General features: G+C 26.4%; 1 protein-coding gene across 2 annotated transcripts in view; it reads left to right on the top strand.

Moving 5' to 3' along the window:
* The window catches only part of LOC126733995 (uncharacterized), a 30,551-nt gene extending 18,022 nt beyond the window's left edge, over positions 1-12,529 (top strand). For both annotated transcript variants that reach the window (XM_050437502.1, XM_050437503.1), the window contains exons 2-4: positions 6,622-6,857; positions 6,947-7,030; positions 11,220-12,529. In XM_050437502.1, the coding sequence (XP_050293459.1) occupies positions 6,622-6,857; positions 6,947-7,030; positions 11,220-11,603 (704 nt within the window). In that variant the 3' untranslated portion in view covers positions 11,604-12,529. The remainder of the gene's footprint in view (positions 1-6,621; positions 6,858-6,946; positions 7,031-11,219) is intronic.
* The last annotated feature ends 790 nt before the right edge of the window (positions 12,530-13,319 follow it).

The following is a 13,319-nucleotide window of genomic DNA, read 5'->3' as shown; positions in this document are numbered from 1 at the left end:
AACTATTTGATATCTTAACTAGGTTTAATGAATTATTTTTATACAATCATTAAATATTTTATTTAGATTTTGGGTTGCTGACTGCCTGAGTTAGAGATTTCTTATTTTTAGGCTTAAGTAGTTTTTAAAATTTTTCTTAATTCAGACTTTGATCCCAAGCAGTTGGGTAGTAAATTAATTTATTATTCCAGGCAGTTGAGGTACTTTCAAACAAGGTTAATTTTATTAGTTATATTTGAATTGAAATATAAATTTCACTTAAAGTGCCTGGAAGAAATCGTGAATTTTTTTTTAATTTTTGGCATTTGATTTATAAATTTAGGCATTTTAGACAGTTTTAGGAAATATTTCCAATAAATGTTGCAGTTACTTTAAAGATCAGAGAGACTCCAAACATAGCGATACTTTCAAAAATTCTGATTGAATTGCTTTGAGCCTTAAATAATTAAAGTATTCACCTTAAAAATATCCCTTTACTATTGATTCCCAAAATTTAAACGAAGCTTAGTGATCAAAATAAAATTATATTTATAACATTGACGTTCATCCTAATTACCTTTAAAAACTATGAATTTTTCATAAAAACTTTAAATTATTTACTATAAATTGGCCAATTTCCAGGTACATTATTAAAATTCCTGACATATTATTAGGCTTAAGTGCGCAAAAACTTGATTCCTAAGAAAAACTAAAATAAAATTAATTTATCGCATATTGACCCGAATTTCATCTAAATATAACAACATTAACATCCTAAATGGTAAAAATAGTACCGGCCAAAAAATGTCACTATTTTTAACGCCTTACCCAAAAATACTTTCAACTATGCCTTAAATATAATAATTCGCAGTCGAACAACGATGACGAAGAAAAAAAGTCATTTTTTACATTTTTCCGTTTTGAGACAAAGAGAGATGAGCATCACAAGTAGGTCGCGCTAACATATTACTCATCTACCGCCACACGTACATGCCTTTTTCTGATGAATTTACGATATTTTGTTTTTGTTATAAAAAAAAATGTGGTAAATTTGCAACCAAGAGGTCGCTTTAACAAAACAATCGGGATTTCATTGCTCGCTTAATCACATATAAAGTTCTACATTCAGAATCAATAGAAACGTTCAAGCAAGATGCTTTAATATTTTTCATTTTATATTCCATACAGTGAGAAAAATCTAATGTAACAAGTGGCAGTCCCTTAAATGGGCCATTTAACTCTCAAAAACTAATTATAATGAAACAACTAGTACCACATTTTTAAATTCCTCTTTAATAATGGAAACAACATTTGCTTACTTGTTTCCAAATCAATTATTCGAAAAATAGAGAGACACCTACTTGAATCTGTTTATTACCTTAGTATTCACCTTATGGAACCCACATCAAATTGAACACATTACTAAACATATAAAAAAAGATTGGAAATTGTTAATACTATTGTAAAAGTTTTGTATAAACACTCGTGATGGTTGTGGCAGTTTATTATTCTGATCTAAAACAAGTGCCCAAAAGTGAAAGACGTGCATTTTATTTGGGAGGGATTAGTACCGAACGTACCTTTAATCTGCCATAAAATATTTGCTAATGGGATTATAGGTAGCCAGATACTGTTGTATTTTTTATGGCTATAAGGAGTTTAAATTTATTGCACCATAGTCTGATTTTGAACAAAGGATTTTATTAAAATTATCTCCCGATATAGAGTTTCGGAATGCTTTTACCAGTCTTTGTTTAATACTTATTTAGCTTTTATGTTTCTTGGGGTCCAGTCTAATCTGCAATAACTTTTAATACCCAATAGCTGAAAAACTAAATTTTAATATTTATTCCAGGCACTTGAGTGCATTAGACCACGTGACAAAAAAAGAGAGAGAAAAGAGTAATAATTTCCATTTCAATTCCTTGAGAATTTTTTTTGGTATTCCAGGCGCTTGAGTGCATTTAAGTATCTGACACAGAGAGAGAAAGAGATACTAAGAGAGTTCAACTCCATTCCAACAATCACACAATTTTTTAAGTAATTCCAGGCATTTAAGTACCTGATAGAGAGAGAAAAAAATTAAAGAGAGTTTGACTCAACTTCATGAAAGAATATTTTTATTTATTCCATATCCAAGTTAAGTGCATTTAATCATCTGAGGAAAAAAGAGACAGAAAGTACAACTCAATTACCTAGAAAAACCTTTTTAATTCTTCCAGGCAGTTGATAAGTACATTTATTTATCAGAAAGAGAGAGAGAGAGAGTACCACCCAATTGCTTGGAAGAATTTTTTTTTAAATTCCAGGCATTAGGCTACACCACAAAAAGAAAGAGAGAAAAGAGTAATAATCTCCAATTATACTGCTTGAGATTTTTTTTTACTATTCCAGGTAATTAAAAGCATTCAACCATCTGAGAGAGAGAGAGAGATAGTAAGAATGATCAGCTGAATTCATTTGCTAAAAAGAATCTTTTGTTTAATTCCAAGTAATTGAGTGCATTTGACTACATTCCAGGCACTTGAGTGCATTACTCCATATGGCAGAAAGAGAGAGAGAAAAGAGAAATAATCTCTAACTTAACTGCTTGAAATTTTTTTTTACTATTTCAGGTAATTGAGTGCTTTTAACCATCTAAGAGAGAGAGAGAGATAGTCAAAAAGATCAACTTAACTCATTGGCTTAAAAGAACTTTTTAATTAATTATAAGCAATCATTTAATCATCTTAAAGAGAGATAGAAGAAATAAGAGTGTATAACTGAATTGCCTAGAAATATCTTTTTATTTAGTCCATACATCCGAAAGAGAGAGAAAGAAAGGAGTAATATTCTTGAAAATTGTGTTACTATTCCAGGAAATTGAGTGCATTTAACCATCTGAGAAAGAGAGAGATAGTAAGAATGTTCAGCTGAATTCATTTGCTTGGAAGAATATTTTTGTTCCATTCCAGGTAATTAAGTGCATTTGACTACGTGACAGAGAGGGAAAAAAATTAAAAAAGTTCGGTTTAATTTAATGAAAGAAAATTCTTATTAATTCAAGGAAGAATTTTTTTTTAATTCTAGGCACTTGAGTGCATTACTCCACATGACAGAAAGAGAGAAAGAAAAGAGGAATAATCTTCAACTTAACTGCTTAAAAATTTTCTGCATTATTCCAGACAATTGATTGCATTTAATCATCTGACAGAGTAAGAGAATACGACTTAATAGCCTAGAAAAGTTTTTTAAAATCATTTATTCATCTGAGGGAGAGATAGAAGAAGTAAGAGAGTATAACTTAATTAAAGCTTAGCTTATTATAGCCTGGAAAAATCTTTTTATTTTTCCTAGGCAGTTGGGCACAGTTATTTATCAACCAGAGAGAGAGGGGGAGACTAAGATGGTACCTCTCAATTGCCTAGAAGATTTTCTTATTATTCCAGGCACTGGGTGCATTAGTTCATATATCAGAAAGAGAGAGAGAAAACAGTTATAATTTCCAACCCAACTGCTTGAGAATTTTGTTTCTATTCTAGGAAATTGAATGCATTTAATCATCTGAGGGAGAGAGAGAAAGAGATAGTATGTTCAAGAATGTTCAGCTAAATTCATTTGCTTGAAAGAGTCTTTTTTTTTTTACTTCCATGCACTTAACTGCATTACTCCACATGACAGAAAAAGAGAGAAAAGTCAAGTAAGTGCATTTAATCATCTGAGAGCGAAAGAGACAGCCAGAGAGAGTACAACCCAATTACCTAGAAAATTTCTTTTTCAATTCCAGGCACTTGAGTACATTACTCCACATGACAGAAAGAGAGAGAGAAACGAGTTAGAATCTTCAATTAAACTGCTTGAGAATTTTTTTACTATTCCAGGTATTTGAGTGCTTTTAACCATCTAAAAGAGAGAAAGAGGGAGAGAGAGAGATTGTCGGAAAGGTCAACTGAATTCATTTGCTTGGAAGAATTTTTTTTATTAATTACAAGCAATCATTTAATCATCTGAGACAGAGATAGAAGAATTAAGAGAGCATAAGTTAATTACCTGGAAAAATATTTTAATTTTTTCTGGACAGTTGGACACAGTTATTTATCAACGAGAGAGAGAGAGAGAGAGAGACTAAGAGGGTACCACTCAATTGCATAGAAGATTTTTTTTAATTCTAGGCACTGTGGTGCATTTTCACACATTAGAAATAGAGAGAGAAAAGAGTAATAATCTCCAACCTAACTACTTGACAATTGTGCTACTACTTCAGAAAATTGAGTGCATTTAACCATCTAAGAGAGGAAGAGAGAGAGATATAGTAAGACTGTTCAGGTGAATTCATTTACTTGGAAGAAATTTGTTTAATTCCAGGTAATTAAGTGCGTTTGACTACGTGACAGAGAGGGAAAAAAATTAAAAAAGTTCAGTTTAATTTAATGAAAGAAAATTCTTATTAATTCAAGGAAGAATATTTTTTTTAGCATGATTCCACATGATAGAAAGAGAGAAAGAAAAGAGTAATAATCTCCAACTTAACTGCTTGAAAATTTGTTGTATTATTCCAGGCAATTGAGTGCATTTAACTATTTGAGAGAGAGAAAGATAGTCAGAAAGTTCAACTAAAACCATTTGCTTGGGAGAATCCCTTGAATAATTTATTTGACTACATGACAGAAAGAGAAAAAAATTAAAAGAGTTCAACTCAATTCATGAAAGAATATTCTTACTAATTCGAAAAGTTAAGTGCATTTAATCATCTGAAAGAGTAAGAGAGTACCACTTAATTGCCTGGAAAAATCTTTCTATTTCTTTCAGGCAGTTAAGTACATTTATTTATTTGAGAGCGAAAGAGACAGAGGGAGAGTAAGAAGGTACCACTCAAATGCCTGGAAGAATCTTTTTTTTTTATTCTAGGTAATTGAGTGCATTTAACCATATGACAGAAAGACAAAAATAATAATAATAAGTAATCGATATAATAAAAGCTTTTTCTTAAATGATGGTGTTTTAAGGTGTACTATTAATATTCGTTAATCTTTTAAGAGTTTTTTGGATTCACTACATAGTCAAGAAGTGACCAATCTTGAAGGCGATTTTTCAATATATGCAAATCCTTGCTCTTGTAAGCATAAAATGAGTTATTGAGTAAATAGAGATTGAAATCGCCTAAAATATTATTAATACCATTAAAATCAAGCATCTGGTCTAGGTAGTCTTCAAAAAATTGAATAAAGACAGCATCTTGTTTTTGTGTAGAATGATACAATTCAGAATACAAATATTTAGCAATTAATCGTCTAGTTCTATTATTATTTATCGTAGAAATAGCGATTTTAGCGAGTTTCACTGAGTAACAAGATCTTAGGATGTCGGTCTTTGAATAGAGTAATTATGGCAGTTTTAGTATACAATGCTTGAATTGTATACAATATTTGAATCTAATTGCTGATCAGTATATTTATTAGCTGGAGGTTTTCAATCAGTTTATAAGCCTCACATTGACTGATATCATCTAAGTTCAAGGAAGAAATATCCAGATTATATTATTTAACATCAGGTTCACCAGTACTTATTTTCTTCACAATCATTGACAATATGTTAAATATTGTAATCATTAAATACCTTGGATTTGTAAGTTTATAAATAGATATAAACTCCTATAAAGAATAAATAAAAGAGTAGAGGTAAACATTTAATGAAATAATATTTGAGCCTATATTATTATATTTTATTTCAATTTTATTCTTATATTCTTTTTATTTAATAATTTATAAATTAATAAATAAAATAATAATTATTTATATTTATAAATTTTTCCTTTAATTTAAGAAATTTAAATAAGAAAAAATTGTTAATATTAAAACAAATAAAATCGACTATTCTAAATCCTCTGTTACATGAATTTTACTAAAAAAAAATTAATTATTTTGTAAGCAATAAACAACAAAAACATGAAAGAATATAAACTAATTCGAACAAATAATTAAGTAAATAATTAAATCTAAAATCCTAGAAACTAAAATATAGCATTTTAGGAAAAAATATATATTAATTTTATAACGAATAATTATTGATGACAATTATAAAAAAAGCAATAATGGATGTTTTTTATCATTTTTTTTTGTCTTCTTTTTATTGTTTAGTAAGTGTAGTTTCCCTTTAACATAATTTGTAAAAAAAAAACTATATTTTATTCCACGGTATGAAATGCCAACTTTGAGAACTTATAAAGAGCAATAAATAATGGAAAATACAAGAATAAAATGTAATATTTAACCTCAACAACTTTAAATTTTACTTAAGAGAGCTGAATTGCTCTAGAAACTTTTTAAACTACTTAAAAATAAAATTAATATAAAAAGAAAATGTTGTGAAATAATTCAACATCTGTCACAAAATTAATAATTCTAAAATGAATAATAAATTAGCACAAGAGTATTTAATTAGATCGAAAAAAAATTATGAATGTAAGTATGGACTTATCGAAGAACAGTAACAAAATACAAATTAAAAAATAAATAATTCCAATAAACGTTAACATTCCAGTAAATATAAATAAATTAGAATACAGTGCAACGCAGAAAGAAGAATCAATGTCTTTAAAATATTTACATTAATTATATGCAATAAGACTTTTGACTAATTAGACTTCATTTTTCTTGATTTCAGCTTCCTGTGCAAAAATATCCGTTCTGATCTTAGTGACTTTGAGTTGTTGCCTGGCTGCCCCGACAACTTCCCAATCGAACTTTGACCTCTGGCATAATCCGTGTTCCGGGCAGGTTGCAAGACCGATACGTCACGCCCGCAGTACCAGTGCCGACATGGAGTTGAAGTTTTTAATGGAGAACTTGAACAAGAGCTTAATAAGGGAGATGAAGAAGCTGTACCCTAAGAATGCTCGGGTGAGTACTTTTTATTTAACGTTTTTTTAATTTTTTTTATTAATTTTTTGTGTATTTTTTTTTAAGTTTTATTCTTTCGTTTGTTTCAGGTTGGAATGAAACACGTCAAGGGAAATTGCCCCAAGTATAACAAACTCGTGCAACCCATTAGTAATGCCGCTACGGTTGCTGACGTAAGTATCTACATTCAATAATTTATTTACTTCGCAATCTTTTTTCCTTAGTTATTTTATTTTATTGCTTGTATAGTTCGTTTCCTTCTTTCTTATTTTACAAAATAAATTATTTTTTTCTTTAACTCATTTGTATGTCTGTGAGTGTTAATGTTTTACTGCTAACTTATTTTCCTTTTTTCGTGGTTTTTATTTTTCTTATTAATTGGCATCCTTTTATAAGTTTCTTACTTATAATTAATAATTTTAATTACTAAATCTTTTTTGCTCCCTTCTGGTTTTTATCTCTTTTTATTTAATTACTTTTGTTCAACATACTCTAAATCAAAATTTATTAAATTATTTATTTTACTGAAGGAGAATTCATTGTTGTTAATAAGGAATAAAAATAAAAAAAGAATCCAAAACAGTAAGAGGAAATAATTTATAATACATACATAAAACGCTTTAAATATTGTTATTATTCCAAATTGGATAATATGCTCATGAATTAAAAAAATAATTACAAAAAAGCAATAAAGAACAATAACTAATATTTTGTTTAAAAAACTAATTACACCATGAATAAGAATTAAGAGATAATTAAAAAAAATGGAGGCTTAAATATAGTTAAAGGCAAATATAAAAAAAATTTCATAAAGAAAAAGATGTGGTTAATATAAATAAACAAATTTCATAAAAGTAAAAAATTCTTCGAGAACCTAAAAATTAATAAAACGTTGGCAAAAAAGGAATTTGCAAAAAATAGTTGAAACAAGTGCGTAACAAAGGAATAGTAAAAGAAATATTCTATTTTGGAAATAAAATCGTCTAAAGAATAAATAACAGACAAGAAATAAACATTTAATTAAATAATATTTGAGCAAAATTATTACATTGTATTTTGGCTTAATTCATCAGTCTTTAATTTTTTTCGTCATTTATTTTTTTGTGCGTACTTTTAAATATTTTTTATTTAAATTTAAAATAATGCTGCTTTTTACCTTTTTAATTGCCTACGTAAATATATTTGATTACATTTTTAATTTTTATCTCGGGTACTCTTTTTCCTTCGTCACCTAAATTCTAATTATTTCATTTCATTGCTTTTATAATATTTTTTTCTTCTTAATTTTTTTTTGTTTGTTCTTTATTTTTAATGCATTTTTAAGTGGTATTATTTTAATACTAAATTATTTCTTTTTTTTTATTAATTTTGCGTCTGTTTATTATTTGGTATCTTTTTAATAGATAATGATTAAAAGTAAATTTTGATTATTAAATATTTTTACTCTCTTCTTATTCTTATTTTATAATTTTTTAGTTTAGTATAATTATTTTAAAAAAATATTGAGTTAAAAACAAATTTGTAATATATAAATAAAGAAAGAGAATCGGTTACTCTAAATCCTTAGATATTTTGTATTTATTATATTAATACACTGTAATTTATATGTAGCAAATTTGCTAAATATACGAATTATTATTATATATATTTTACTGAAGAAAAATTAAATATTATGTAAAAATAAAACAACAAAAATAAGAAAGAATATAAAGCAGTAAGAAAAAATTAATAAATAAATTATAATTAATAAAAACATTTAAGAAAAAACGGAATTAAAAAAACATTAAAAATAACAATAAACATTACCTGCTAATAAATATTTTTTTTCCAAAAAACAAAATTTAATATTATAGATTACATTTTATAAACAAAGAATTAATGAAACAATGACACAAACAAAAAATTTGTTATAACAATTTTAAATAAGTGCTTAAAGAAAAATAGGGAAATTTATAAATAGCTAGAAACAAAGTTCTAAAAAGAATAAAGACAAAAGAAAAATAATAAATTTTTAATTAAATAATATTTGAGGCCATATTATTAAATTTTATTTCAATTTTACTCTTATATTCATTACTCGTATTCTTTGTATTTATTTATTAATTAAAATACAATATTTTGGCAATAAATTTTTTTGCTGACTTTATATTTTCATTAAAATTTAAAATATTGCTATATACCATTTTCCCTATATTAATTTTTCATTTTTTTTTCATCTTCTTCTTCATGTTTATTAATTTGGAAATTTGTCCTTTAATTTAAGAAATTTCATTAAGAACTGTTAATAATTAAATAAAAATAATCGACTACTCCAAATCCTCGGCTATAAAAATTTTACTAAGGAAAAACTAATTATTTTGTAATAAATATACAACAAAAATATGAAAGAATATAAAACAGTGCAAGCAAATAGTAAATAAATAAATAAATAAATAATTATTTATGAACTCAGAAATTAAAATAAATTAACCAATACTAATTAATATTTAATAAGGAAAAAAATTGTGCCATAAAAAAGTTAAATATTTTGTAAAAATAGTTATAAAAGAAAAAAAATTTAATAATTTTAACACAAATAATTATTATTGACAAATATAAAAAATGCAATAATGGATGTTTCTTATTGTTTTTGTGTTCTTTTTCTTGTTTAATAATTAATATACTTTCCCTTTAACTTTATTTGTAAAAAAAACTATATTTTATTCCACGGTCTTAAACACAATATTTTTTTAAATCTTATCGTAAATATATTTAATTAGATTAAAAAGAAAATATAAGTAATAAATAATTAAAAATAAAATCAAATACTTAACCTTAAAAAAGTTAATAATTTACTAAAGAGAGCTAAAAATGATTAGAAACTACGTAAGAATGAATTAAACATAAATTTAATATATTTAAGAATGGATTTGTCACAAAATTAATAAAAGTAAAAAAAAATAAATAAATAATTAATAATTCTAAAATGAATATTAACAGAGAAAATAAATTAACACACGAGCAGGAAATTTAAAATAATAAAAATTATTTTCTGTATCAATTGATGTATTTTATTTTCCTATTTATTTTTTATTAAAATTAAAAATATTACTGCATAACATTTTCTCGATATTGATTTTGCTAATTTTTTCTTGTGTATGAATTTATATATTTTTCTATATTGTGTTACGGCACTATGAGTAACTTTTTAAAACGTTGTTAATTAGATCGAAAATAAATTAATAAATAAATAATTAATAATGTATAAACGTATTACAACAGTAATAAAATACAAATTAAAAAATTAATAATTCCAATAAACATTAACAGTTCAGCAGTTCAAAATATAGTGCAATGTAGAAAAATGAATCAATGTCTTTAAAATATTTATATTAATTATAATAATAGAATTAATTATAATTAATATAAATACTAGAAAAAATACAACTACTAAAAAAAATATTAAAATCATTTTATTAAAAATCAAGAAATTGATAGTTTTCTATTGGAGTTACTCGATAAAATAAAATAATTTATCTCTTATTGGCAACCGAATATCTTGATTTGTAGGGGCTAAAATGCTAAAATTATTGATGTATAGAATATACAAGGGCTCTGCAATTAAATAGTGAAATAGTTATTGAAATCCATTTACTAAAAATCAAGAAATTGATATTTTCCTCACTGGAGTGCATGAAAGAAGTAAAATCATCTGTCTCTTATTGGCAACTAAATATCTTGATTTGTAGTGGTTAAAGTGTTTAAATTAGTAATTTCTAGGATACTCCAAGGGCTTTTTAGGCTACTACTAAAATAACTTTTAAAACCTATTCACTTAGAATCAAGAAATCGATACTTTTCCCACTGGAGTGCCTGGAAGAAGTAAAATAATTTGTCTCTTATTGGCCACTGAATATCTTAATTTATAGTAGTTAAAATGTTAAAATTATTGATTTATAGAATATTTGCAGGCTCTTCAAGTAAATACTAAAATAATTTTTGAAATAGATGCACTAAAAATCAACAAATTGATATTTTTCTCATTGGAGTGCCTGGAAGAAGTAAAATCATCTATCTCTTAGTGGCAACTGAATATCTTGATTTCTAGTGGCTAAAATGCTGAAATTAGTCATTTCTAGGATACTTCAAGGGCTCTTCAGGCTACGATTGAAATAATTATTAAAACCTATTTAGTAAAAATAAAGAAATCGATACTTGTCTCATTGGAATGCCTGGAAGAAGTAAAATAATTTCTCTAATAGTCTCTTATTGAACATCGTGATTTCTAGGGGCTAAAATGTTAATGATAAAAAACAACATAAAAACTGTAAGCTTTTTTTTTTAATTTTCCACATAATTTAACGAAACCTTCTTCTATTCCAGGCTTACAAGAACTTCCACCTGGCCATGTATCAACTGGCCGTATTCCTCGATGCCCTCAGAAACATCCACATCAACACCACCGTATCGACATTCAATCCGGAAAAGCGACTCGAGATCTTCAATTCTACGAAAAGTTCCCTTAAACTCGCCATCTGCGAGTTCCACGAGACCGTCAAGAGGGATTATAACGTGGTATTCGCGTCGAAACCCCCGAAAGTCAAAAAGGGATGTTTGCCGAAAACCGCGAACCTCGGGGAAATTCAAATGTTGGACATACAGTTCGTTAAAAAACTGAAAAAGGTGATACGTAAGGGGCGGAAAATTTTAGCGCAAAAAAAGAAAAACGAATTGAGCCATAAGCGGACAAAAGGTGAAGTGTCGTAGTGTTTTTTTTTTGTCATAGACTTTTAAATTTATTTATTATATTATGTATTTTTTATATTATAAGATGCGTGTGACCAGCTGGGTAATTTAGTGATCACTTAGACAGAAAAAACTGTATGTTTTGACCAATTTTTATATTTTTAATGACAAAAGTGATCATTTTTCTAACACAAAAAAAAAACCCTTAAAAAAAGTTGATCCCAGTGGAACGAACTGACTGTAATAAATCAAAGCACTGTACATTGTATTTTATAGATAAATTTCTTTTTTTTAACATATTTTGTCTGTGATACTGTATTTATTTTATTTATTGTTTTAATATTATTAAGGTACTCAAAGCGTGCGGGCGAAATGTAATTTTATGCGACCCTTAAGGGATTTTTAAAAAAATATTTTTGCGCAAGGAATGACAATTATACACTGTAGCTAGTCTTACAAACGAAAAGACCAGTGAGGAAAATGTAAAAAAAAAACAAATAAGCTTTTTTTCTGTACAGACTTAAATGTATTATACTTTGTGATATATTGTTAGTATTTATTTATTTATTATTATTATTATTTTTTTTAATTTTGTATACCGTCGCCTTGTCAAGACTTGTGATCGATTGTATATCCGAAACTGTACTTACAACCAATAATCTTCTTGAATATTTTTTATTGTTATATCGACTGGTTTGTAGTTTTAGTTAGTGGTGTAAACTGCACGTGCGAAAAAGACAAAAATATAATACAATTAATTTTTTAATTCATATTATATTTTTCGTTTGGTATTTTGTATGTGTTAGTTAATGTATTATTTTATCAGTATTATTTTTGCCAATGTAAAATGGTTGAGTAACAATAAGGAACGTTTAAGGATCTGAAAATTTGATATTTTTGTACGATATGATTGTAAATAAGTCGAAATATACTTCTTAAGTTTAATAGTTCGTGTTTCTTTTTTTTTTATTTATTGCAGATTCTTCAGGTTGTGTGAGAGTTAGAGCTGTCATGAAGTATGGAATGCCTAAATAAGAATTAAATAGTGTTATTTTTAAAAACATAATTTATGATTAGGTTTTCTATTTTTTCATTGATCCAAAAAATCCAGGAAAGATAGATCTCTCTATTGATTTATTTAATAAACGATCGAAACTCCTGGAATGCCAAAATTAAATAAGGAACTTTAGCCTCATAATAACTTCATTCCAGTATTATTTAAGAGCTGTATAGCAGGTAATAAATTAATTTGTCTCTTACTGGCAACTGAATATCTTGATTTCTAGTGGCTAAAATATTAAAATTGTTGATTTCTAGGACTCTAAGGACTTTTTTTCAACTACTAACAAAAATATTAAAATTGATTAATTAAAAATCAAGATATTGACATTTTTCTGACTCGAGTGCCTGGAAAAAATAAAATAATTTCACTCTTATTGGCAGCTAAATATCTTGATTTCTAGTAGCTAAAATATTGAAATAACTACCTTATAGAATACTCAAAGGCTTTTCAAGTAAGTACTAAAATAGATACTAAAATGCATATACTAAAAAGCAAGAAATTGTTATTTTTCTCACTGGAGTTCCTGGAAAAAATAAAATACTTTGTCTCTCATTGGCAGCTGAATATCTTGATTTCTAGTGGCGAAAATATTAAAATTATTGATTTGTAAAATATCCAAGGGCTTCTTAAGTAAATACTAAAATAGGTATTAAAATGCATGAACTAAAAATGAG

The sequence above is a fragment of the Anthonomus grandis genome, chromosome 3 (genome assembly GCF_022605725.1).
Source record: "Anthonomus grandis grandis chromosome 3, icAntGran1.3, whole genome shotgun sequence".
Lineage (NCBI taxonomy): Eukaryota > Metazoa > Arthropoda > Insecta > Coleoptera > Curculionidae > Anthonomus > Anthonomus grandis.
This window is presented reverse-complemented; position numbering and strand designations above follow the sequence as displayed.